This window comes from Stegastes partitus, unplaced genomic scaffold (assembly GCF_000690725.1).
Source record: "Stegastes partitus isolate 25-593 unplaced genomic scaffold, Stegastes_partitus-1.0.2 Scaffold2719, whole genome shotgun sequence".
Taxonomy (NCBI): domain Eukaryota; kingdom Metazoa; phylum Chordata; class Actinopteri; family Pomacentridae; genus Stegastes; species Stegastes partitus.
Genome location: NW_007580450.1, coordinates 113,586 through 139,676, shown reverse-complemented (window position 1 = coordinate 139,676; position 26,091 = coordinate 113,586). Strand labels below are relative to the sequence as shown.

General features: G+C 43.0%; 1 protein-coding gene across 1 annotated transcript in view; it reads left to right on the top strand.

The window, feature by feature from the left end:
• Nucleotides 1-2,901: 2,901 nt before the first annotated feature.
• The window catches only part of lrp4 (low density lipoprotein receptor-related protein 4), a gene marked incomplete at its 5' end in the record, with an annotated part of 45,076 nt that continues 21,886 nt past the window's right edge, over nucleotides 2,902-26,091 (top strand). Inside the window, 11 exons of the mRNA XM_008305949.1 lie at nucleotides 2,902-3,015; nucleotides 3,117-3,233; nucleotides 4,613-4,741; nucleotides 9,973-10,092; nucleotides 10,307-10,432; nucleotides 11,918-12,043; nucleotides 13,412-13,546; nucleotides 16,142-16,267; nucleotides 16,743-16,973; nucleotides 18,729-18,885; nucleotides 19,425-19,642. Of these exons, the coding sequence (XP_008304171.1) occupies nucleotides 2,902-3,015; nucleotides 3,117-3,233; nucleotides 4,613-4,741; nucleotides 9,973-10,092; nucleotides 10,307-10,432; nucleotides 11,918-12,043; nucleotides 13,412-13,546; nucleotides 16,142-16,267; nucleotides 16,743-16,973; nucleotides 18,729-18,885; nucleotides 19,425-19,642 (1,599 nt within the window). The remainder of the gene's footprint in view (nucleotides 3,016-3,116; nucleotides 3,234-4,612; nucleotides 4,742-9,972; nucleotides 10,093-10,306; nucleotides 10,433-11,917; nucleotides 12,044-13,411; nucleotides 13,547-16,141; nucleotides 16,268-16,742; nucleotides 16,974-18,728; nucleotides 18,886-19,424; nucleotides 19,643-26,091) is intronic.

Here is a 26,091-nt window from a genome sequence, read left to right as displayed (position 1 = left end):
TATGATTCATGGCATTAAAACTTTGTTGTATTCCACAGACTCCTAGCTGTGGTTGTGCCATTATGTAGAGTTGAATGAATTTATATTGTTGTGAAAAATGAACCTGCAGCGACTAAAACAAAAAATGCAGCAGCAGTTTGGGGTTAAAGGTGCTCTGATCAGGATTTTCTGGCCAATACTGATCATGAGGTTTATTTTGGTGTCATAAATGAGGATTTATTTTACATCACGTGGACCGCCGTATACGTTTGTGTCATTTATTGGGTTCTGGCATCATGTCGGTGTTGCTTCAACACCCATCTAAACATTTCTGCTGATCCAGTACAAGCCTTCATGGCACCTGATGGCCTCTTTCAGCACAAACGGCTTAAAGAACACGACAAAACGTTCAAGTAGTCGACTTCCAAATTCCCCACATCTCAGTCCAGCTGTGGGATGTTCTGCAAAAACAAGTCAGATGTTCGGAGGCTGCTCGTGTCACGTCACGGGTCTCAGAAGTGCAGCGTTTCTCAGGTGTGTCGCTGCGATGCTGCAATGCACCTGAGAGAAGATGAAACATCTAATGAAGAAAATCTTTATCGCCGTCCGTCCCTCTGCTCCGTGGGCATCCCTCTGTTTCCGTCTCTCCGTATCTCTCTCTGTTTGTCTCAGCTGTCTAACACTCACACGGGGCAGTGATAAATTATAGATTACCTCCTGCCAGGGGCCATCCATCACCGGTTCTCCTTGACGAACCTGTTTACTCGGCCCCGGCTCGGCTCGCGGCCGGGCTTCGCCATTGATTGCGGCGGTAACGGTAGACGAGGGGGTTTTTGGACGTGTGATTAAAGCAGCGAGGTGAAGGGGTGGTTTGGATAAATGAGAGGGTTTGAAACTGAAACACTGACGACGGTACAGTGCCGAGAGTTCACCGTCTAACCGCATCATCGGGGCTTTTTGTATGAATGACAAATGTGCCTTTTATCTCCAGTCTCAAGGTTAACTGTTGAATGAAACATTAGCGAACGTACAGCAGGGAGTGTCTCTACTTAAGACGTACAACAAATGGTTGGGTTTGGTAGATGAGATGGATTTTTAATTCATGCTTCTTCAAAAATTAAAGGAACTGGGGATTCTTTATTTATTTAACGTGCGCACTCTAAGATAGTGAATATTTGCATTTTTGTAGGTTGTAGACGGCCCGATTTTTGACAAGTTACAGCGAATGCAACACTTTCATCTAGATTCTTTATCTTGATGAGCTAGACTGGGACCGAGTACGCTGGAGTGTCGACTTCCTGTTCCTGCATGAGTCAGAAGAACTTGAGTCTAGTATGGACTTTACAGCCCATCCAGACCTGGGTTTCAATCAAATTTAAAGGTGTCCTCCTATCAAAAGTAAGCCCTTTACCTTGTTGATATGTCAGTGTGGTGGTCTTTTAAACACTGGAAGACACATCATGAGGGTAATAAGCAGTCAACGGCATGACAGAGCGTTTCTGATGACGGTCTCTAAAGCACTGATTAAGACTTCCAGGGTACATGGTGTTACATCTGAGCCACTTTAAGGCATGAAGGGATTATTTTCATTGGCAGATTATCTTAATATATAGCTTTGATGCACGGAGATGAGTTTTTAGGGATAAACCAGTGCCTGGAGAGGGACTTGAAGTGAAAGAAGACGTGACAAGCACTTTGGTTAAAGCCTTCTGTCACTTTAACCAACTGAACTACAAACTTCTTACGATCAAAACAGTCCTTTTGTTGTTTTGTTCGTATAACGTTTGAAGTGGATGCTGTATATTTAGCTATATTATGAGAGACTGAGCATGCAGGTGGTTCATAAAAATGATTATCAAAATGTGGTTTAAGTAGTTTCCCAAGCATTTATCTTTGTTTTGTTTTGTTTTTTTACCTGCCATTGAAGCTCGACTTTATCAGTATCCACATTAATCAAAATAAATGCAGGCAAACCGCAGCCTCTGTGCTCACTAGAGGACAAATAATACAGTTTTATAGGGTTGTGTGTGTCTTTTTAGAGAGCAAATATCTGAGTTGATAAACAAAAGCCGTATTATTCAGTTATCAACTAATTGATAACACAAAATGAACGTCCTGATACAGCTGCTGTTAATGTCACTCCAATGGCGTCGATTATCAGTCACTAGGCCACAGTGATGCTCATATCTCACTTCAACTTGCCTGTGAAAGTAGAGCTCTGTTCGGTTGGCATTAGGCGTCACAGAATCATGGTGGCCCTTTATGAGCCAAACTCCCACAATGCTCTCTGCTTGCCAACATGAAGTGCCAGCAGTCTGAGTGACCGCCTTCTTGGGTCGCTAAACCTTGAGAGGCTAAACCTGGTGGTGTAACCTGGTATTGCAGCTAATCTGTAATACGTTATCTGACATGCAAGTCTTCCATCTTCTTGGTTAAAATACGCTTATTACAATTAACCAATAATCACAAACAACCCCCCTTTTTTTTTAATCATTTGTGAATCATGTCAAAAACTGCTTCATAAGATAAGTATTATTGTAGTCGGTGACAGTGAGGAGAGCCACTTCATCCAGCCCTCCTGCCCCCTGTGTGGCAGCAGCTGCCCGTTTGAGGTGTTCTGTGCTGGGATCCAAGCGCAGGATTCTCAGTCTGTGAGCCTTTGAGCTCTCGACCTGCAGCCTCGGGAAAGTTCAACCTGTTTACGGAGAGAAAAATCTCTTTCTTCTCCTCAGCCCTTTGCTCTGAGCCTGACATGAAAGGCCACAGTTCCCCGGGAGTCGGGGCGGCTTCAGATGTGTGTCAGCGGAGCTCAAGGACGGCAGCAGCTCCTCACCTTCTTGTATAGAGTCTGTTCTTTGCTTTTGTTGTATCTTTATCATTTGTCCTCTGAAACCTCTCTTTTTTTTCTTTCTTTCTCCGCAGCTCCCAGGGAGTGTGAAGAGGACGAGTTTCACTGCCAGAACGGCTACTGCATCCGCAGCCTCTGGCACTGTGACGGCGACAATGATTGCGGGGACAACAGTGATGAACAGTGTGGTGGGTGCACACATGGAGACGCTCAGACACTCGCACAAAGACAGATGTTTGCTCGCGCTGTGTGTTTTTTTTTTGACATCTTGTGTGTTTTTCTACACCAGATATGCGCAAATGTTCAGACAAGGAGTTCCGTTGTACGGATGGGAGCTGCATCGCCGAGCACTGGTATTGTGACGGGGACACGGACTGTAAGGACGGATCAGATGAGGAAAACTGCCGTAAGTTACCCAGCGTGTGTGAACTTTTCAAACAACAAGTTTCATTCATAACCACAATGCCATAGAGTGCTTTTTGAGGAAGTCAAGTTCGGAGAACAGCTTCGTTTTGTAGGTCAGCATGGCCGATCACACAGCGCAGGCAGTGAACTGTCGTTGATTTATGCTGTTGGATGACTTCACAAAGTAATTATTTGATCAAAGAGCTCACTGTCTTTACCCACAAAAATGCTGGTTGCGTCTAACTTTAGTCCACAATAAAAATAACTAATTTAGACTTGTGCTCTCCAAATTGACAAAGAGACACTGTTGAATTGCTCAAACCCAAAGTCCTCAAACCCAGAAGTACACAGTGATTTAAAACAGAAAAGAAGGTTGACCCTCTGAACCCCAAAACCAGCCGGTGCGTTTAAAAGGTATGCTACTTTAAAAAAACCCACACCATTTATCACAACAGCAGACTTTTCAACGTCACACCAGTCTGTGAACAAATCACGTGTGACTTTTAAGTTTCACTTCAAAAACCAACAAAATTTCTAAAAAAAAAAATCTGTATATTTCATTTATATCACTTCATTCTACATCTTTACTTTATAAATTTGCCACAAATAAAGTGTTTGCAGGACCCAGATTCTGCAAAAAAACTTAAATTCTGTGTTCCGTGGCACAACCGAGGTGACGTTCATGACTAAGTTGAACTTGGCTGAACTGCAGGCAGTGTTTAGAAAGAGCAAATATGAGACTAGAATGGAAACAAATGAGATATGTAAGTAGTAAAATATGAATATGTATTGTCCTCATTTTGGTTACATGAACCTTTATAATTGTGCTCTCTCCTGATAACATAAAAAAGGCGAAACACCTGAGAATCGTGTTAAATAGAAAAGCAAATAACTGGTTTCATTACTAAAAAAAATATAGGAAACTGAAGCAGGGTTTGAGCAGCTTTTTTATATTTAGAAGGAATGCAGTGATTTGTGTTGATAACCAAAATAATTCAACTCAGTATCATTTGGTGATTACATTTCCATATGTCAGGAGTGAGTTATTTGTGAAATTCCAACTGTCTTGTCCCTCTTGAGAGAGTCTGTCAAGTCGGTCCAGGCTCTCCGATCAAAAACTCTTCATCGTAGCTCAAAGTTACGGCCCGAAGAAGAGGAAAGAAAAATCAGAGCAGCTGCGCGTTAGCTAAGATCTCTCGTTAACGAGCTTACCGCGGAGCATGTAAACACGTTCGCTGCCTAAATAGAGAGGCGAGCGTCGCCTTCATTTCATGTATAGTTTCTGACAGACTCAGCAGAGAGGCTTCAAAGAGCTTCAGACAGCCAGCTGCTGCACCAGCTTTCCCAGCATCTGTTTAACGCGTCTATGTGTCTGTGCAGCCTCAGATGTGATGACAGCCACCTGCAGCGTGGAGGAGTTCCAGTGCGGCTACGGCCGCTGCATCCTGGACATCTACCACTGCGACGGAGACGACGACTGCGGAGACTGGTCGGACGAGTCGGACTGCTGTGAGTTCCCCGTCGCTCGGATACACCTCCAGCGTTATGAAGCCTAAACCCTGACTTTTGTGTTGTTTAATCTCAAACCTTTAAGAAAAAAAAAACCTTCTCCTCAGACACTAATCCGCTCTAATGCGTCGGTCTAGCTCTGTTTTGTTCATTTCAAACGGACAACCTTAAACTTAGTCAAACTTTATCGTAAAGGGAAAGTGTTTCCTTGACTCCGGGCTGAAGTGAGGCTTAAGATCAGACTCTGTGGCGGTCCCTGAACAAAACAAAGCGGCACAATGGTACACAACAAAGCGACTGATCCAGCCGGTTCTGCTGGTGCAAAGATCACAGTAAGCCGCCGTCGTCTGCTTGCACACACATGCACAGATAAACATACTTATTCCATCCATGGTGGCGCTCCGGGCTCTCCAGTAAGCAGCTTCTAGTACCGGAGCTGAAGACACATCTCCTCTGGGAGATCGGGTCTGTTACACCTTTAGATGAGACTTAAGTTTCTTCTCTCCCTCTGGCAGACGTCTCTTCTCTCTCCTGAAACTCCTTTCTGCTTCAGCGAGTCTTCCTCACGTCCTGCAGGTTTCTACACCAGTCTAACCGGAGTTTAAACGTACGCTATGTGTTTCCTCACAACCCCACTCCTCCTGTGACCTGGATCTTCCAATTAGTTTAATGCACCTCGATGGGGGAGAAGCTCAGAGTGAGGAAACACAGATGCATCCTACGCGGAAGTCTTTTTATCACGAGGCGTATAAATAGCGCACCTTTATGGGCGTCAGTTTGATGTGACGGGTGATACAGCCGGGCAGCACATCATCAGTAACCACCGTCGCTCGAGACTGACACTCGGGAATGAAGCGTTTCTCAGGGAACCGAGACGAAACACAAGCATCAAGTCACAGAGGACTAAAGCCTCTTTGAAGAAGCTGTAGTATGTGATGGATATTGCTGTAATTAGCAGTTATTTTTAAATATTAATTAACCTGTTGAGAGTCATATACATTTTCTCTGTACTAGAATGGAAAATAATGAAGAAGAGAAATTGTCAAATTGCTTGTTTGTCTGGGCAAAAGTCTTAAACCCCCCAAAAAGTCAGTTCACAGTGATATAAAACAGAAAAGAGCTGAACCCCAAAACCTGCTGTTGCCAAAAAAAATAGATTAAATGCTAATAACATGCCATTTATCATTTATCCAGCAATTTTTAACTTCACCGCGGTCCATGAACTAATCATGTGTGACATGAAAACAACCATTTTTAGTCTGACGATTGAGATATTTTAACATAAATCTCTTCATTCTACAAGTTTCATTTAAAAAATTTAACTTTTTAAGTACCCACATTCTGCAATACACAAATATTCTGCTTTCCATGTCACGGCTGAGTCAAGCAGGAGTGACATCACAGAACATTTCAGGAACTTTCTGGTTGAACTGCAGGCTGTGTATCTGAGCAGTTAAATGTCTATAGAATGTAGAGTTGTTGGTTTTTTTCGCCCAGTAGTGATTACACCTCTAGGCACTAAAATGAATAATTTAAATACATTCGTGACTCGATAATCCGACACTAAATGCAAAACCTTCTTTTATGTCGGATTGTCAAGACGGAGGTCGAGATGCGAGGAGGGCTTGATGCTGGAAGGCTCATTTGTTGTTAATATTTATTGTTTTTAATTGTTATAATAACTAGTGTATTGTTAGAACACTACGCATTGTGTCCTCTTCTGCGCATGCGGGACACTTTTGGGTCGTATGAAGTTCACACAGCAGATCACATACAAGTCGCATTTAATTAGAAATGTGAACGAACTTGCAAAAAAAATCCGAACTGAGCATTCAGTCCTGCAGTGTAAACGTAGCCAATCTGTGGGATTGTTCACTCAGATAATACGCCGTTTGTTAAAAACCTGTCGATAGCAACGTTTTCGGATTGTTAAGGGTCGGATTATCGAGTCACGACTGTAATTCAACTAACTGAGTGGACTTTAGAGGGTTAAACAGTTAAGAAGCCGGAAGCAATTTTGCTTGATAACTAATTAATCATCCAATCAAATATTTAAAATCATTACTGATTCGTTTTCTGACCCTGAAAAACTAATTAACATCGTGCACCGACCCAACGCTGCGCAGAAACGTGCTTGGAGAGACGCCTTCACTGTCCAGAGTCCAGCTAAACAAAAACCACAGCTTCACCGCCGAACGCGCCGTACTTTCATCTCAGCGTTTAGTCTCGATTTCACGTCTTGACGTCCCGTCGACGGGCAGGTTGAGCTCGGGAACAGCTGCTGCTCGACAGCATCTGTCATAACTGAAGAGCACTCTGTTAGATCTTCCCCATCGCCGTGTCTGAGCGAAGCCACAGTCCTGACGCACGCTATCATGTTTCCTTCTCCTCACTCCAGAGACGCTGCCTGCTGCTGACAAATCTCCCTCGCATCTCCCTCTGTGTTCTCCCGTCTCGGATTTCTCACGTTTATTTCATTCGCTCGTTTTCTTTCACTGCCCACCACATCTCTCTCTCTGTCTGTCTCCCCCCTTCTCTCTCTCTCTCACACACTCCAACTCAGTGGTTTTCCCCTCTTTGATGTGTTTATCTGCAGTGCGATAAGCGCCGCTTCAAGGTTCCGTAACATCGTTTGATCATCTGTAAGGTCGCGTTATTCGCCTGAGCCGCTCTCTGTTTTTCCTCTCATCTCCTCCCATATCCAGGTTTCTTAATTGCTGCCTTCGATTCTTGAAGTGTTTAACATTTTTCGGAAAGTTGAGCTGGCATCAAAGCTTAAAAAGTAGCTAAAAAAAAAAAGGGGACAGTAGAAATGCTTGAAATAGCTGCAGCACAAATCAACAAGAGCGGTGGTTTGTTTGGCTCTTTAAAAAGTTTGAAATGAAACTGATGCAGGTTTCGGGGAGAAACTCGCGAACAAATTGGGGACCTCGTGCTCCGTATTGGTTCAGAGTGAGAGGCGTTTAGTCTTTAAAGTCCCACTAAACTCTAGTTTGTGGACACACTCAGGCATTCCTCAGAGGCATAAGACAGCCCATCCTCAGACAGCATTCCTTGGCATCGACTCTCCAGACACATGAAGGGCGCTTTGTTAGAGAAGAAGCCCCTCTCTTTCTGCCTCGTTCCCTTATGTGAATGCACACACACACACACACACACACACATCCAAAAACACTTGCATGCCTCGTTACCACTCGGGAACACTGATGCTGCTTTCGGCTGCGCGGCCGAGCCAGATGAAAGAGCGCGGTTGCTATGTTTGTGCGCGAGGAAGAGGAGCGAGATAAAGGCTGGATGAATCATTTGGGCGTGCGTGTGGGCGTCGGTGTGTTTGCCGGCGCTGGTTCTCGTGGCCAATAAGTCTCCGAAGCCACCTGCTGTTTGGATGCTCTCTCTCTTCTCCTGCCCAGCTGATGGAGCTGCACGGGGACGCTGGAAGCACCGCAGCATCCTCCCTTGCATTTGTCTTTTTTTTTTTTTTTCCTCCTCCCTTTTTTTTTTATCTGGCGCCCCCCCGTAGCGGGAGCTGGCTCGCGTTGTCAGGAGGAAATGCGTCAAAGAAGCACTCTCTCTCACACGCAGGATTTAAGATGCTTATGTTTGATTCAGCTTTAATCTTCTCGTCCACCTCCGTCCTCGTCTGCTGCCAGTTTGAGCTTCACTTTGATCTGATCACATGTCGAGCTGTAGTGGGAGATTTAAAGGTGGGACAGCTGTGATCTGCAGGCGGAGATGATGGCGCCACAGCCAGAATAAACTGAACTAATTAATGCTCGTGGCAAAGGAAGTGTCGCGGGTATAAAAACGCAGTTTGCTCTTTACTTTTTGAACTTTTCGCCATTTGGACGGCGAACTGGAACTGTTGCTGTGGCGTGTTTGCTTAGTGACAGTGAAGCTTGTTTTGGCAGGTGTCACTTTCTCATAGTTTGGAGCTGATCTGAGAATTAGGCTCATGTATAAAGTAATTTCTGCAACATGTATGGACCAGAGAATAAGTGGAAGATGTGGTCACCCTGAAAGGCAGCCATACATTTCTTTGTTTTATTCCTGCTGTCCACACTTCAAACTCTCAGACAACTCGTCTCTCCTGTGATGTTATGACACACCAAGACATCTGCTTCAATCCACAAGCTATCTTTTATATTGACAGGTTACACCCAACTCTATCTGAAATGTAATTTGAACGCAGCCTGTGTCGGGGTGTCAGTTACCAGAAACCCAGATGACCTGTGGAACACCTCTAGATTTATCTTTAGTCAAATGTGAGCCAACCATTCTCAACTTTTCCGACCTCCTAAAAAATGTAGACATGATCTAAACCCACTGCTGTACATATAAAGTACAAAGAAATCATTTTTTCCCCCTATTTTAGTTTAGTAATTTTTTAAAAATTGGCAAAAAATACATATTTTATCATAACAAGATTCTGTCAAATAAGTAAAATTTTGCAGATTTTTATCTCCCAGGTGAGCATGAACTCCTCTTGTGTGAGTGTTGGCTCGAAATTGTGATATTTTATCAAATTCACTTTATTTTAAATGTCTCATTTAAAAAGTTGCTAAAAGCAAACACTTTCCAGTCACCAGATTCTGTAAAAAGGCAAAAATTCTTCACTTGATGGACTCAGCTATGACCAACATTTATAAGATATAAATGTGGGGACTTTTCGGCTGAACTGCAGGCTGTGTTCAGACAGAACAGATGTGAGAACACATTTAAACTATCAGATGAATATCTCCAGGATGTAGAGTCACCGTTTTTCCAGTAGTTTGGAAAAAAGTTGCGCGTGTTGGTTTTTTATTTATCGCGGTTTTTGAGTTGTCTCTACTTCTAGCCATGATTACGCTGTTTCCACAGAGGTGCAGGACGTTATCTTGCTGTAAAATAAGAGGCCACAGTGAGGAAAATGTGACAGGAGCAACACATGCTGAGATAATTCAGGGAGATAAGAGATCTGAAAGTAGCGACAAACAACTCTTGCACTTTACTGGACCAAAAGTCAGAAAGTTCTTTTCAGTTACAACATGATAAAACAGAGATGACCAACGTGTCATCACACTTCAGAGGCAGGAATATTTCAAATATTTGGCATTTTTAACACTTACAGGAGAAGAAAAACATCATTTTTATTATAACCCCTTCAATTTGGGATCTTAAAAAAATCATTTTGTCGCCTTTAAGTGTGGACCTGCAGGTTGAAAAGCACTAATGAACTATGTGTGTTTGTACAGCTTCGCACCAGCCCTGCAGATCGGTGGAGTTCATGTGCAGCAGCGGGATGTGCATCAACGCTGGCTGGAGGTGTGACGGCGAGTTTGACTGCGACGACCAGTCGGACGAGAAGAACTGCAGTGAGTAGCAGATTGTTGGAATTTATGCACAAATAGGAACAAAACCTGCAAATTAATTGGTATTAAACACATATATGTATGTTTTTTAATCCCTATTTAAGTGTAGGTCAGTTTCATGCTCGTGATGAAAGAACAAGACAGTAAAATCGCAAAGCCTCTGATTTAGGAATTAAAGAATAGCCTTTGTGTTGGCGTTTGTGCGTTTGTCCTGCAGCCACGTCCATGTGCACGGCCGACCAGTTTCGCTGCGGAACTGGACGCTGTGTCCGGTTGTCATGGCGATGTGATGGCGAGGACGACTGCTCGGATCGCAGCGATGAAGAGGGCTGCGAGAAAACTGGTAAGGCTGCTGTTGTTATCTTATTTTCAGAAGCTAAATATAACGCAAGCTTCAATCGTCGTCATGACAACAGCACAGAAAAACCCTTCCTCTACTGAGAAACTCACTTTTTTTTTTCTTTTTTTTTTTGGGTTGAGAGTTGCTTTTAAACAAGCAGACCGGTTAGCTTGGCTCTTCCTTTGCTGGTGGAAAGGCTCCACAGATGATTGGACAAACCGCAGGAACCGGCCTGTATTTTGCGATTAAAATGAACAATGAACAGAAACAGGAAGAAGACGGAAAGTTTTTCATCTGCTTTTGGATGCTATCCACCCATAACCAGAGCCATGACAATGAAATCCTTCCACATCACTTTGCGGGGACTTTGCGAACCGTGAAAATGTATTTTTTTCCTGGAAGTTCTTTCTGTTTTTGCTTTCCAAATCCGTGTGGTGTCACTTTTGTGGCTGCACAGTTGCATCATAATAAAATGCGTTTTGCATCATTTGTGCATTTCCCTTTGAGACGCCAGGAGTCTCTGGCTACACTTGAGATGCTCAAATAGGCTGTTAATGAACAGTTTACATGTCATAACGGATTTAGACGCTCGGCCCACTGTGGTGGGAGAGGTTAATGGAAAACACTCCTGCTCTCTTAATAAGCGCTTGGCAATGCACTTAAAGCTCAAACATTTTTTTTTTTGGTAGCATGCATGAGTAACAACATTTTGCTGAGTGAAGGACAGAGTGGGAGATTAAGAGTTGTTGCTATAATCATATTATCTGTGTGTGTGTGGGGCAGCAGTCAGAGGAGGAGAGTGTAGAGACACTAGATGCACACTGGGTGGCTGCAGCAGTGTTTGCTGTTTTCTCAACTGCATTGTAGCGCAGGTTTACCACATTTAGTCTTTGTTGAAAGCTAAACTAGAAAATAAACCATCTGAAAAAAATGTTATCCATTCATCAACTTGCATTTGTATTTTGTTTCCATCCTTTGCCTTCTATGCAAACACAGCCTGCAGTTCATCCTAGTACAGCTGCATAGTCTCTGATTTTTTGTCGCCTGGCTGTTGTGCCCAGCTGAGTTATTCACAGCTTCTCGGTTGCTCTGAGAGGTGCAGAATTTTTCATTTTTGACAGAATGTGGTTAGTCAAAATGGTTTATTTTTTGCCAATTTTTATGTGATGATAGGAAAAAGTGATTTTTGAATTTTTTGCAGCAATTTGGTTGTTTCTCACAATGACACCAAAATTCACGATGACACACACGATTAGTCCAGGGAGCTGAAAATGTGATAATTCTTTCTGCTTTTATAGTTTCTCCCTGTAATTAATAGTGTCATTCAGGTGATTTGTTAGAAAAAGGGAACTTGCCTTTTATTACCGCTGCACATCACTGTGAAGTTCCAATACCACCACATGTATTAAAGGATAAATCTTGATGCAGGAAAAGCTCCTTCAGTTGACAGCTCCGTATCGTCTCACGCCATGTTTCATCCGCTCACAGAGAGTCCTCCGTGCGCTCCCGATCAGTTCCAGTGTGGGAACGGTCGTTGCATCGGCCAGAGGAAAGTGTGCAACGAGGTCAACGACTGCGGGGACTGGACAGACGAACACCCGAACCACGACTGCCGTAAGTACCGAGAAACTGTATCTGTGCTGCAGAGTGACAAGTTCAGCTCCTTTTCCCTTAAAGAATACACAGAAGGTGAAGTAACAACTTCCCTCTAGGGGAAAGTAACAGAGTCACAGTCACAAAAACTGACGTGGACATTAAATTAGGCGAATCTAAAGATTGTTGATTGGTTATTAACCCTCTGAACCCCAGTGTTCATATTTTTTTATTTACTCTTGTCACCCTCTATGGAAACAACACAACTAGACTAGAACTGACTAGACTAGAAGTAGAGAGAATTCAAAAATGTATTTCAATATGTGTTTTGAGTTAAAATGCCATGAATCAAAAAAAAAAAAAAAAAAACGAATTGAACTTCCTTCATTATTTACTTTACAAAAAAATTGAAGAAAACTTGCACTTGATATTTTACTACTTACATTTTTAATCATACTTACGTCTTACCTGCTATGTGTGAAACACATCCTGCAGTCCAGATGAAAAATCCTTGAATTTTTTGTCAGTTGGTTGCTGCTGAGTCATCAATGGCTTCATGGCTGCAGTGAGGAGTGCAGAATTTTTGTTTTATTACAGAATCTAGTCGGTTTATTTTTGCATTTTAAATTTTTTTAAATTAGACATGAAGAATAAAGTGATTTCAGTGAAATATCCTGAATTTATGCTTCGATTTGGTCAATTTTCCCAACAAGCCAGTGTCACTGTTGAGTAGTTTGTGTTCCAAAGTAAAAGTTACGATGATTTATTTTTATTTTTTTACAGTTTCTTTTTATGATAAATGGTGTAATTGTGATTTTAAAAAATATTTTGTAGTGCCTTTCAAACCCACCAGCTGGTTTATTCAGAGGGTTAATGCTTCAGAAACTTGTCATGACAACATTAATTCTTATCGTAGGTTTAATAAAGTAAGTTATTTTTTATTTGTCTTTCGAATGTTATCTGTGACTCTTCCCTAGCCTGCTGGGAAGAGTCCACATAAATTACACTCTGGCCATTACATTTTTTTGTGCATAAGTAGCATTTTAGGCTTGAAAGGAAAGGGGAAAGGTCAGGGAATCACCAAAAACACCAGGTTTCATCTCCTCAGCACCTTGCAAAGGTCACACATTCTGCTCAAGGTCAGATTTCGACCTAATGGCGTCTTAATCCTCCAGAACTGCAGAGTGCGGCTCATAAATACATTCTGACGACTGACCACGTCGGCGTCTGATAAGATATCGCCATCCTCAGGCCTCGCTGCGTGCGGGACTGAAATATTTCCAGGCTCGCGACCAGATGAGTCAGATACTTTTTACAGCGTGTGCTTGTATTTGTACTGAATCAGCACGCTGTGTTTATGTTCCCGTGATGTTTCCGTGCTGCGAGCAGGGCCGCGCTCCAGCGAGGGCAACTGTAACCAGAATAACGGAGGCTGCTCCCAGAAGTGTCAGATGGTCCGAGGACTGGTCCAGTGCACCTGTCACACCGGATACCGGCTGATGGACGACGGCAAAACCTGCCAGGGTAACGCTGCCCGAGTGTGTGTCTGCATGTGTGTGTCTGTGTGTGTGTGTGTGCACATCACAAGCTGACAGCAGACTCGGCATTGAAAGAGAGCGAGCAGGCTGAGGGTGTTAATATTCATGACCTCTGCAGAGTTTGTCAATTGGCCAGCTGCTGCTTTGTGTTAAACATCTGAGAGCTTCACTGACTTCCTAAACATGACAATATTAAAAAACGCTCCTCCATATGCCGCCATGCTCCTCGTGCCCGAGTCTAAAGATAATCTCTGGGAAACGGGGAGCATAATTAACATATGAAACATAATTAACATGTGCCAAACTTAATCATAAGTAATAATAATAACTTGATTTATGTAGCACGTGTTTAAAAACAGAGTCTTTACAGACAGGGTGAAAAAGAAAATCAGGAAGATTGAGACGTGGTACGATTTACAAAAATCTGATCAACACAAGATAAAATAGTAAAACAACCAAAGAAAGAGAAAGAAAAAGAACATGTGGAATAAAAATAGATCAATGGATTATAAAACCATAAAGACAGGGCTAGAGGTAATAATAATAATAATAATCATAAAAATAAATAAAACACATAAATAAGTGAATACATAAAGGGTAAAAGAGAATAAAACAAATTATTTTTACCCTTTCAACACGAAGTAGCTGTGTATTCCTCATACACTTCAACACTAAGTATATTTGGCTTGAAATTCATGATCAGATATGGTTTGATTAATCACTCATAAATTCTTAAGTAGATGTCACATCATTACATATCTGGTATCAATCAAAAGTAGACAAGATGACAGTTAAATATATCTGGAAGTTCACTCTTGTCGTATACATACAGGTGAAATACAGGTGTGAAAAGGAAAAGGTAAACTTCATAATTACCAGGGATAAATGCAATTAATGATCAGTTCTTATGTACTGAGGCATCAGCCACAGTCTGTAGTTAGTCATTTAGTTTTGATCGCTTATAAACATTTCAGAAACGAGTAAGCAAAAAATCAGTGAAAAATGGTGATCTTTGGGGTCAAACGACGTCATTTTACTTCATTTGCATAATTTATTTCATGACTGAATCGCTTGTTCACATACAGGGATTCCCACTGATAGACAATCAAAATGAATGTAACAGGAAGTCGACATATATCGGAGCCGCTATACCGGGCTGCAGGGTTGGACGGGAGTCGTAATGCCAGCTCGGTATAGTGGGCTATAGTATTAAACAAATAAATAATATTAAATAAAATGTTTAAAAAATAGTCAATAAAATAACTTGAGAAGTCAAATGACTCAGGGATCGACCGATTTGGTGTTTTTAGGTCTGATTCTGACACTAATCATCAGTAATGGAGGAAATGGAGACCCAATGTTTGGGATCAACGTATACAGTGAAGAATTTTTCTACAAGAATATGTGCACTGCTGACATTTTTCATTTTACTGATGGTATTGGGGTTTTTTAACATTTTCTTTTATTCTACATTTAGAGGAATATATGCAAATCTTGAATTTCTACATGTAGTAGAGTCTGCACAATATGAACAGTCGTTATTTATAGTTTATTTCTATTATTCTACTGATATTTGTATATTTTTGCACTCTCCACTCTGCTGCTGTGGGATTCATTCATCTCATCACTATAGATAAAAAGGCATCACCCACCAAGGCCCACATCTGGAAGTATTATTTAATGTCATTTTCCAGACACTGTTTCAGGGTCATTTGTGGCGCCTACTAGCTTAGCTGGTAGCATGACCTAACCGTTTAGCCATTAGCATAGCCGTTAGCCACTGTAGCTGATGTCCTGATTTTTGGAAATGATTCCTGTTTAGTAGTTGCAGGTTGTGTCGCTGCATACATCTACTCTATTATGTTTTTATGGTTAACTGTGTGTCACTGCAGCAATGACATTTTTCACTGTAACATGCAAACTGGTCATGCATGTGTGAGATTGCAGTGTTTATTACAACTTTTTAACTCCTATTTAAGAATCAGGAGAAAAAAAAAGAAAAATTACAAACTGAAGTGGTTGTTTTTGGCTGTAAAAAATATTGCGAAGGAATAACTAAGTAAAATAAGTACAGATAAGTAAATAAACTTTAACCGTTCTCTCACTTATCCCCTCTTTAGCTTCATAAATGTGACCTGGAAATGAAGTTCTCTGCTGCTATTCACAGTTTATTCCTGTTCGTCGGTTTGTCTGTGTGTCAGCAGGAACATTTCCAAAACAAATTTCCATGAAACTTCACAGAAAGTTAAGGTTTGGACTGAGACGTTATTGATTCGAATTTGGTGTGCAGCTGAATCTGGGATTTCTGCCACAAGTCAAGGTTTATTGCCAGAATTTTAGAAAATTATAGAGACACATTTGAATTCACTTTTTTTTTTTTTTCCCAGATCGTAGGAGTGTGTTCGCTAGGTCAGGAGATTAATCTCAAATTTAGGCGATGACAGAAAAAGCAGGATGTGTTCCAAAAGCGTGAATGAGTCGCTCACCTCTGTGCACTTTGTGTCCTGAGTTCATTGATAACCCTGTTGGAGACTGACGCCAACATCTCTGCTTCCCCCTCTGCCCCTGTGGTCTGTTCCAGATGTGGACGAGTGTGCAGAAGAAGGCTACTGCAGCCAGGGATGTACCAACACGGAGGGGGGGTTCCACTGCTGGTGCGTTCAGGGCTACGAGCTCCGACCCGACAAGCGCAGCTGCAAAGCTCTAGGTAAAAGAACCGCTGCACGCCGTTTCATCCCTGACACGTGACCACAGCGAGTCGCCGAGGTTTGACCTCCAATAAAAGCACGGTTGCTCAGTGTTTATACTCGCTTCAGCGGTAACTGTATCCGCTCCTCTGCTCCGGGGTCTTGGACTCGGAATGAGGTCGGCTCATTCGGAGGGTCTGGACTAGATTTAGATATGCTGCGGAGGTAGAGTGCAGGCCTGGTACAGCAGCCCATCAATCTGCTGCAGACCGGAGTTAAACCCGGGTCAGGACTGTCTGTCAGGCAGCTGCCAGGACCCAGACCTTCACCTCCACTCAGATTAATGCATGCTGTTATTAAAAGTGACCGCTGCTCCTCGCTCAAATCTCTTTTTCTGTTTAGTCACTGTCCAACTTTCACTTGAAGTTTAGCCGCTTGCTGTTTTCTTTTCCACTTTAATTTACATTATCTTCGTACGTTGGGACTCGTCTTCAGGTCCAGAGCCGGTGCTGCTGTTCGCCAACCGCATCGACATCCGCCAGGTGTTGCCGCATCGCTCCGAATACACGCTGCTGCTGAACAACCTGGAGAACGCCATCGCTCTGGACTTCCATCACAGCCGCGAGCTGGTCTTCTGGTCGGACGTGACGCTGGATCGCATCATGAAGGCCAACCTGAACGGCTCCAACGTGGAGGAGGTCGTGTCCACGGGTCTGGAGAGTCCAGGTGGGTGCTGCAGCTGATGGGACGCGGGTTGAGATGTAGGACAACAGGCTCATTTATCACTTCTCCAATTTATTCAACTCTGCGTCTTTCTGTCCGACTGTGCGCTGCTCTCCCTCACTTCATCCATCACCGCGTTCATACACGAACGCAGCCGCATAACATCAATACTGTTTAGTTCTTGAAGTCTGTTTGTGGTTTCTGTTTTTCTTTTATTTTCAATCTCTATTTTATTGCTCTGCTTTTGTTTTCTCTCAGCTTCACGGTCCATTTTGAACTCTTCTTTTGGTCTATTTCACACTGAGTTCATGTTAATTTATTTATTTGTTCACATTTTGTCTCTTTGTCCCCAAAATCAACTAAATGGATCTCTATTGCCGTGACGATCTGAATACATGTTGTGATATAAGGTTCAAAGAATGAAACAACGAGTTAAAGATTCAGTGACAACAGTTGAACATAGTGAGGAATTCTTTCTAAAAGTCAAAAGACCAGGATCAAAGTCAAGTCAGTGCATTGACCACGTAGCTGTTAGCTTAGCTTAGCATAAAGACTGGCGGCAAAGGGAAACAGCTAGCATGACACTCTGAAAGCTCACAAGCTCTGATATTGTGTCTCGTGTATTCAGCCTGTACATGAAGGGAGTGTAAAAACAACACCTGTGTGTGCGATCCTGCACTGTAGCTGTGTGCTGTTGCAATGTCTCGATGAACAACAATTGATCTTTTTTATTTTTCCAGCACTTCTGTGTAGTGTTTCGTGCTGGAGCACAAGTTACCAGATGTAGTCTTAAAGCTCCGGCGTCCTAGTGTGGAGTAATCACAGGGAAGTTGCCAGCAGCCATCAAAGATGTCATAAAATCACAGCACTTATCCAAAAAGGTTGCACACATAACCACATGTAAACCTTTTAGATTCTCCACTGGAGCTTTTGGCCAGATTAACCCTCTGAACTCCCAAAACCTGCAGCAGGCTTGAAAAACATGTATTTCCTGATGAAAAAACACCAGATCTATGCTACAAATCTGAATATTTTATCAAAATGATGTTATTCTTTATGTCTCAATAAGAAAAGCGGCCTAAAAAATACCATTTGCAGCAATCGGATTCTGGAAAAAAATTTTTGAAAACTGTTGTGCTCCTTGATGACGTAGCTGGAACCAATATAAATAGTTAAATATCTACACTTTGTATGATCGCCTTTTCCTTTTTTTTCTGGTGTTGGTAACACACATGAGCACTTACAATGATGTTGTACATGCTGATTCTATTTTTTTCAATTTTTTTATAACCAATAATCAAAGAAATTCAGTTTCTTTTTTGCTTATTTATGATGTTTAGCTGTATTATTCTGCATAAAATACATTTTTGAGTTGTCCTTACTTGAAGTTATGCTTGTGTTGCTTTCGTAGAGGTGCAGGACTTTATGTCGCAGTGAAAAATGATCCCACAGTGAGTAAAAATGTGACGGGATTGCTTTGGGTTCAGAGGGTTAAACTAAAATGAAAGAAATGTTTGATCAGTGGTGTGAAGAAGTGCTGGAAATGCCGTTAGCTGTGGAGAAGTTTGCAGAGAGGAAAAGTCTTATTGTTCCTTTTCTTTCTATCTCCTAAAGAGTTTTATCAGCAAAACTAAAATAAGAATATTACCAAGTAAACAAACAATATTTGCGTGGACGATAGAAAACGATTAAGACGTAATATTCAGTTTACAGTACAGTTGATTTAGACAATATTAAAATGTGTTTTCTCTCCTTTAGGTGGTCTGGCCATAGACTGGATCCACGACAAGCTGTACTGGACGGACTCCGGGACGTCCCGCATCGAGGTGGCCAACCTGGACGGGACGCATCGTAAGGTGCTGCTGTGGCAGAACATGGAGAAGCCCAGAGCCATCGCGCTGCACCCCATAGAGGGGTACGAGTCCGAACGCACACACAAAACGCTGTAATACGCTGCAGATGGCTCCCAATGTACACACACTCATATATACATATCCCCTCTGGATGTGTCCCAGTTGTAGTGTAGCAGCAGAGCAGGGATTAAAGTTTGGCAGCACAGCAGTACCCAGAGGCGAGCATCTGTGTGGAACAAGTATTTCATGAAACGGGCAGCAGCTCAGTGTGTTTTCCTGCCTGGTTTCATATGCTGCAGTTACTGAAGAGAGTTTTGGATGAAGCCCCAGAGAAATTTAAAGCTAGAAAGCTCATTCGGCTTATTAGGTGGCTGATTTGCATGTGATAATTGAAAAAATAGCAAAAAAAAGAAAAGTACATCTTCCCTCAGAGGCCGGACGGAACAGATGAGTGACGATGAGGAGGACGTGAATGTGGAGGACGAGGGAGGCTTCTTTTATCTCAGACATCTGCTGCGTCTTGAATCCAGACAACAATCTGTTTGCGTCTCTGCCCTCTCGGCTCGGCAACTAACCGTGACTGTCCCGCTTTCCTCTTCAGTAAAATCTACTGGACCGACTGGGGCAACACGCCTCGCATCGAGTACGCCAACATGGACGGATCCAACCGGCGGGTCATCGCAGACACACATCTGTTCTGGCCCAACGGCCTCACCATCGACTACGCAGGCCGCCGCATGTACTGGGTGGACGCCAAGCACCACGTCATCGAGAGGGCCGACCTGGACGGACGCAACCGCAAGGCCGTCATCAGCCAAGGTAGAGTCCGGCCTGCTGTCTGGTGTTTCTGAGCTTGGGTTAAAGAATCACAAAATTAATTTCTTAACAATTTTACAACCCAGTGATGCCCAGTGGAGTTTGTTACAGACAGAATCAGGACATTAAGACAAAACATAGATCCTGCTTTCTTCCTTGATGGTTGATCAAATGTTTGGTGTTTTTAGCCATTTTTCGTCTTCGGGATCTCTTCCCAGGGACTGAAAATCTTGTCTTATCTCGACTTTATGAACGTTGGGGTTGAGGCTGGCAGTGCTGAGTATTTCTGATTGCTTGAGTACCTGCAACACTTAACTCCAGCCAATCCGTCTCATGGCCAATCTTCGCACTAGCTCTTAAAATCCGTTTGCCTACTTTACGTCTAGCATTTTGGGCTTTTTTGAATCCGCTTTGCTACAACTGCTCGTCCTCTTTTTCAGCCTCGACTCGGTGACTTCATCGGTAAAGCAGTAAATCACAATCAACAGGATTTGATTTTCCTACATGGTTATCGTAGTTCTGGCTGTCCTTCGTTTTATATCGCATAACTGCCATTGTCTAGCCTTTTGCATTACTACCACCTACTAAAATTACAGGTTACTTTAGGTTGAAACACAGCTTTTGTGGTGGACTGAAGCTAATGCCTACAAACTGGGGCCATAAACTCCTCCTGATATTGTAGTCTAGTTCGCTGTAGCTGCTTTTTCTTTTACTATGTGCATGCTTGGTGTTTTTTAACTGATCAGGTTTAATAAAGACAAAGTTTTACACATTTTCTGATGCAAACTTTGGCAGTTAAGACTCACAAGAAAAGAAATCTGACTGACCAGTGGAAACCGTTACTTGCTAGGTAAAAAGTGTTGATTAACAGAAGATGACCTGCAGATTCAATTACAGATTCAGTGAGAAACTATGAGAAAATCTGTAATAAAGTGACTTTTAATCAAGACTTTGTGCTCGGCAGAGATTAGAGAAAACATTGAGGAATCAAAAAATAATTTGTGACCATTCATAGCGACCCACATGTTCAGAAAACCAACAGTTCACGCTTCTGACATATGGGAACCAGGAATCTATAAGCAGATTTGGGACTGATGAAATGCAAACATACCCAACCAGATATCCGGTGCCTTGGATGAAGCTTTAGTTTGTTGAGGCTTTATTTCAACTTGCAAGTAGACTTCTGCGTACCGCTTGCTGTTTCTTAAATTAATCAAAAGCTAACTTTTTTTGGTAGCTGCCTTCTTCAGTTTCAAATTTTTTGAGCAGCACCCAAGTGAAATGTTTGATACGAGATCTTTGAACTTCACTTCCTCGTAAACTGTGTTTTATGTAACGAGCAGAAAATCCTGAAACTCGCCTGTTTTAAATGAAGGTACGACAGCCTTGTAAACACACAGCTTTGGCAGTTGTTTATCCAAGAACCTCAGAAGTTGCTGGAGTCTTTTTTTTTCCCCCTTTGAAAGCTCCGAGCGAGAGAAACAGAAGAGATGTGTTGCGCAGAGGTCTGGCTGGAGTTCAGATCGTCGGATTTTCATTAATTATCGCTCTCACGTGCAAAAGAAACGAGGATAGATATAGGATGTAGCGCACTGATGCTACTTCATTGTGCCATGTGGAGTTAATCAGCGCCATATTTCCATTAAAGAGCACACGCACAAAAGCCATAAATGACAATGTAAAGCTGGCTGCGTGCCATGTTTATGTTGTCGGTTCCTACAGGGAGACATATGTGTGGATGTATGTGTGCACTAAAAGAAGGGATCTGGCAGATGTAAGCAGGCACAGCGCTAATCTGTCACACACATATATACGCTCAGGCTTGTTTCTGTGACCTCATGTTGCAATAAGATTCATTTCTCAGGTTTTGGCTGATGGTCTTTGTTGTTGCCCGCTGCGTTTGTGCTCCTCATGTTTCTCAGTCAGCAAACTAGCAGCCAGCAGGACACCCCGATCGCCGTAGGTTGGCGGTGTGATGGTTTAATCCAGCGGCGATACCAGGACCGGGTAATAAAAGCGTTGCAGTGGACCCGGCTTGTCATGCTGGTTTGAAGCCGGAGACAATTTGAAGCAGCAGCAATGAAAATGTCTTTAACGTCTACCGGAGGCTGAATGTGGATTGTGAAGCCGTCCATGTCCCTCTGTACGTCTGTCGAATTATTAGAGCCCAGCTGATATATCTGAATCAGGCACATATGTTGTTTGGATGAAAACTTAATGCAGAAAACGGTGCTTGGAGTAATTTAGAAGCAGTGTCATACACCAGAGTAACGGTCTAAGCACTTTCTGCAGCGCATGTAGCAGAGAATTCATCACAGCTGATCAGACGGTGGTGCTGAGTCAATGGTAAGCTGCTAATTAGTTTGTTGAACACATTGCTTGAACATAAATACACAGCTACGGTGCCATTTTTCCTCTTTGATACAACTTAATATAAGATATATGTACACAATGTATTTATCACAATTTGTTACTCCCTGAAATCAGCCGCTAAAATCCAGCATCAGTCAGGCTCTACAAATTCTGCTTTTACTCACTGACGTACCAGTAGATTTCCACAAAGTCTATTGAGTATCAGATTTGATCTGAAGTAGTATTTAGTACCTACCAAACCTGTATTCTCTACATGCATGTCAGAAAATATATTGTCAGTCAGCTGTAGTACCTTGTTGTTCCACCAGGTGGAGCCTCTTACTGTGTAGCGACCTGAGGAGGCGGTTACTCAGATTACAGGCAAATGTTGGCAGACAGGGAGCATTGTGGGAGTTTAGCTAGCAACTGGCCATCATGACAAAGACGTACGTGCTGCTTAATGACCTCCAGCCTGAGCTCAGCCTCGTGGAATATGTGACAGAGCTGCCTGTGCGATCCATATGATGTGTCTGCTGACTGAAACAGCAGCAACTTTTAGTTTGTTTTATTAATTACTGGTTGATAATGCAGCCGATTTTCAATAGGACAGTGAACAAAGACTGAGGATGGGCCTTAGGGTCATGCTTAATAAAACTGATACCAATTAAAAGATGCCTTGATCGGCTCTCATCTCCATCGTTGAGATCCTCAACGATGAGACAAACATGGTTGCTTAGCAGTGACTGTAAAGCTGAGAGGCTTTTAGGGGGATTTTAATTTAAAATCTGTGTTTTGATGGTGAAGAATCCCATTCACAGTGGTTACAAAGCGAGAATCCTGAATATTTGGAGAAACTGTACAGCGTGAGGACAGGTGTCAGCTGATGGAGAGGCTTCCAGGGGATTGTTGTTTTCTTTTTTTGTCCTGATAAAGTGAAAAGAGTGTGGCAGCACATCAGTGATGATCAAGAGTGTGAAAGGAGAGAGAGGAAGAGAGAGAGAGGGGAAATGTTTGATGAGTGTGTGCGCACCATCAGCCCTGTGAGCTCTCCTTAATGATGTGTGCTCTCAGGATAAAAGGCTGTAATTGGCCCTGTCCTTCCTCCACAGCCTCTGTTTGCTCAGACAACACACAGGACAAATGGGACGTGTGTGTGTGTGTTACATTGTGAGTCGCTGTGCCCAGGAATGTTAACGAGCATTTATCTCCCTGCACCTATAGCTCTCTGGTGTGTGTGTGTGTGTGTGGTGTGTGTGTGTGTGTGTGGTGTGTGTGGTAGTGGCTGGATGTGTGCCAGCTCCTCTGTCACTGGAGCTGGACAGCAGACAGGTGTCACGGATAACGCCGCTATCCAGCCTGCACACCTGTGCACCTCGAGGTGGGGGACGGGAAGAGGAGCCGCCGTGTCGGCTTGTGTGTGGGCGGGTGTGTGTGTGTGTGTGTGTGTCAGGGGGTTTCTTTGTATGAATGTGATCTTAGAGTACATCTGCCTGAGGACAAACGTACGCTCACATTCACAATGCGGCCGGACGGACGACACGCTGGACATCCAGTTTCTCCGTTTGGAAGCGTGATGGTATACCTGCAAAACAGTGCCCCCTTGTGGACAGAAACTCAGCTTCACAGGTATTTTTAGGCACAGTTAGATGTGTACGAGGCATCCTCTGCAGAACAGTAATGCACTCAATATCTAAGCTGAGATATCTCACTCTCAGTGCTCGTAGTTTCACCTGAGTACAGTGACTGAGGCAAACTTTATGGGATTTTCTTTTGCATGAGCACAGCTCCTGTGTTTGGCTTTTTTTTGTCACTCGGTGCTGCCAGAGCAACAATCTTAGTCACCAGAATCAGAAAGATTCAGTCTCTGGGTGTCACGAATGTCCTAATTACCGCCACTGTGTTTTCTTCCCCTAGAAGTTGTCAAGTCAGAAATTTAAAATATTCACTTGAAGGGCACAAACCTCAACTTGAATTATTTTCCACGTAAAGAATAGAGTTTAGGAACCAGAGGTCTGAGCCGACACAACAGTGAACATGTTTTATTTTAAAGGGAGAAACAATTCATTCATCTTGCACCTAGTAGCCGAGGTTTTTTCAAAGTCTACAATCTGATGCATGTAAATGTGTTAAACTGAAGTAAATATTTGCAATAATAGGCCCAGAATTCTGCAGGTAAACAGTGCAGTTTTGCAGTTTGCCATCTTGCTGGTTTCCACCTGACCAGTTTGCATTGTGAATTTAGCTTATTGACTTTACTGACTGCAATGGGAGACGAGAGCCTGGTTTCTTTGAGAGGGCTCTGGCTAGCGTTAGCGGGTTTCTCAAAACCAGGATAAGGGTTAATACAGGTTTTGGAAGTTGTAATGTTTACATGTGCAAATACAAAAACAGGATACCTGATCATACCCAAGATACTCAAGTCCATTTTAACACAGTCTAAAGCAAGTATGGACCGTTTTTATCCAAATTTTGAACGTACTTTTTTACATTTAATATTCTTTAGGTGCGCCTTTAAATCTCTTTTTTACAGTGTAGGCTATCCCACTGTGCAGCGTCACAGACTACATATACCAAAAACTGATGCTAGCACGACGACGTCATGTTGAGATTCACAAAGCAAAAAGTGAGCAACTGAAGTTTTTATGCACTGCAGTCCGTCACGCTGTAATCCGAGCGGCGTTCTGTCCAGCTGGAGGCGGTGTTGACCTACGGCACAACAGCGACTGTGACAGATTCGGCGAAGGTGCGAGAGGACAGGGAGGTGCGGCATGTAGGCTAAAGGGGACATAACTGTGAAGGCTTGGTGGGACGTTTGAAGCCCTGTCAGCCTGCAGCTGCTCCTCCAGCTGTCCCGGAAGAAAGGGGCAGGACGGGTGGTGCTGCTGAGGGATGACAAGGAAGAAGGTGACCGTATCAAAACCAGGCGCCAGCTCCAAGGAGGGCGTACTGTTGTCTCCGTCTTGTTGGGATAAGATCAGAAAACACACACATCCAGCCGGCATCGCTTCACACACACCTGGAGCTGTTTGAGGAGGAGGTGCTGGTTGATTTTATTTTCTTCTCAACTTTCTTTACTGAGAAGAACTTTACTGTTAAACTTTTTGAGGAAATGAACCCCTAATGACTGTGTATCCATTCATGGCATTTACTGCCTCGTAGCACACGGCATCAGAAGCTGTCCAGCATCAAAAGCCAGCACTGCTCAGATTATTACTGCTCTGTACTTAATCGGAATCATAATTTAATGATTTTTTTGATCCAAAGAGACAGAACAGGATGGAACAAACTTGCTGCCCAGATTGTGTTTCCCACGTCCTCCAAAACTGAAACCAAAATATCAAGGCAGTAATGTGTTTGAGCAGATGACAAACTTTCTTGTGACCAGGATTTGTAGTAGGTGGGACGTTCTCCAGTGAACAAACTATCAAATGGTGACATATTTTTGCGATTTCTTCATTCTTGATGCCAATATTCCTTTAACAAGATACAATCAGCCTCCAATTTGTAGTAAAGACTTGAGAAAACTTTATCAGGAAGCAAAATAAAATACGTTCTCTACTCACAAAGGTGCATTAAGCCATTCTCTAAATCTTCCTGAAGCACCAGAGGTGGATTGAACAAACAAGCTTGTTGGACACAAGACGTTAGAAAATGTCTTAAAATGATGAAACGTTTTCTCTCACTGGGTTTATTCTGGAGCCACACACACAATTACTCTGATCCTCGTGGCTCATTATCATTCTGGTCTCCCTCCAGTTTTAGCCATTTACCACTTGACATTTATGCTGCGCTGTAAAACACTGTCATTAAACGAGCAGCGCTGTTTTTAAAAGCCGCACACCAGCGTGCTCGCCGCACCGCCGCGCACCAGCGCAGCAGCAGAAATCACTTTTTCCATCCGTTCGGCGCTCCCGTCCAACTGGCTGCACAGCTACTCCGCGGGAGGAAAAGAGAACTTTAAATTGGACCAGAGTGGAGGAGTCTCCCTGAGCAGATGTTCCCACTGGAGACAAATCTGCAGGGATTCCCTGTTCGCACATGTTAGTGTTTAAGGACAGGGCTCCATTGATTTGGACTGCCAACACTGTTACTGACGGTTT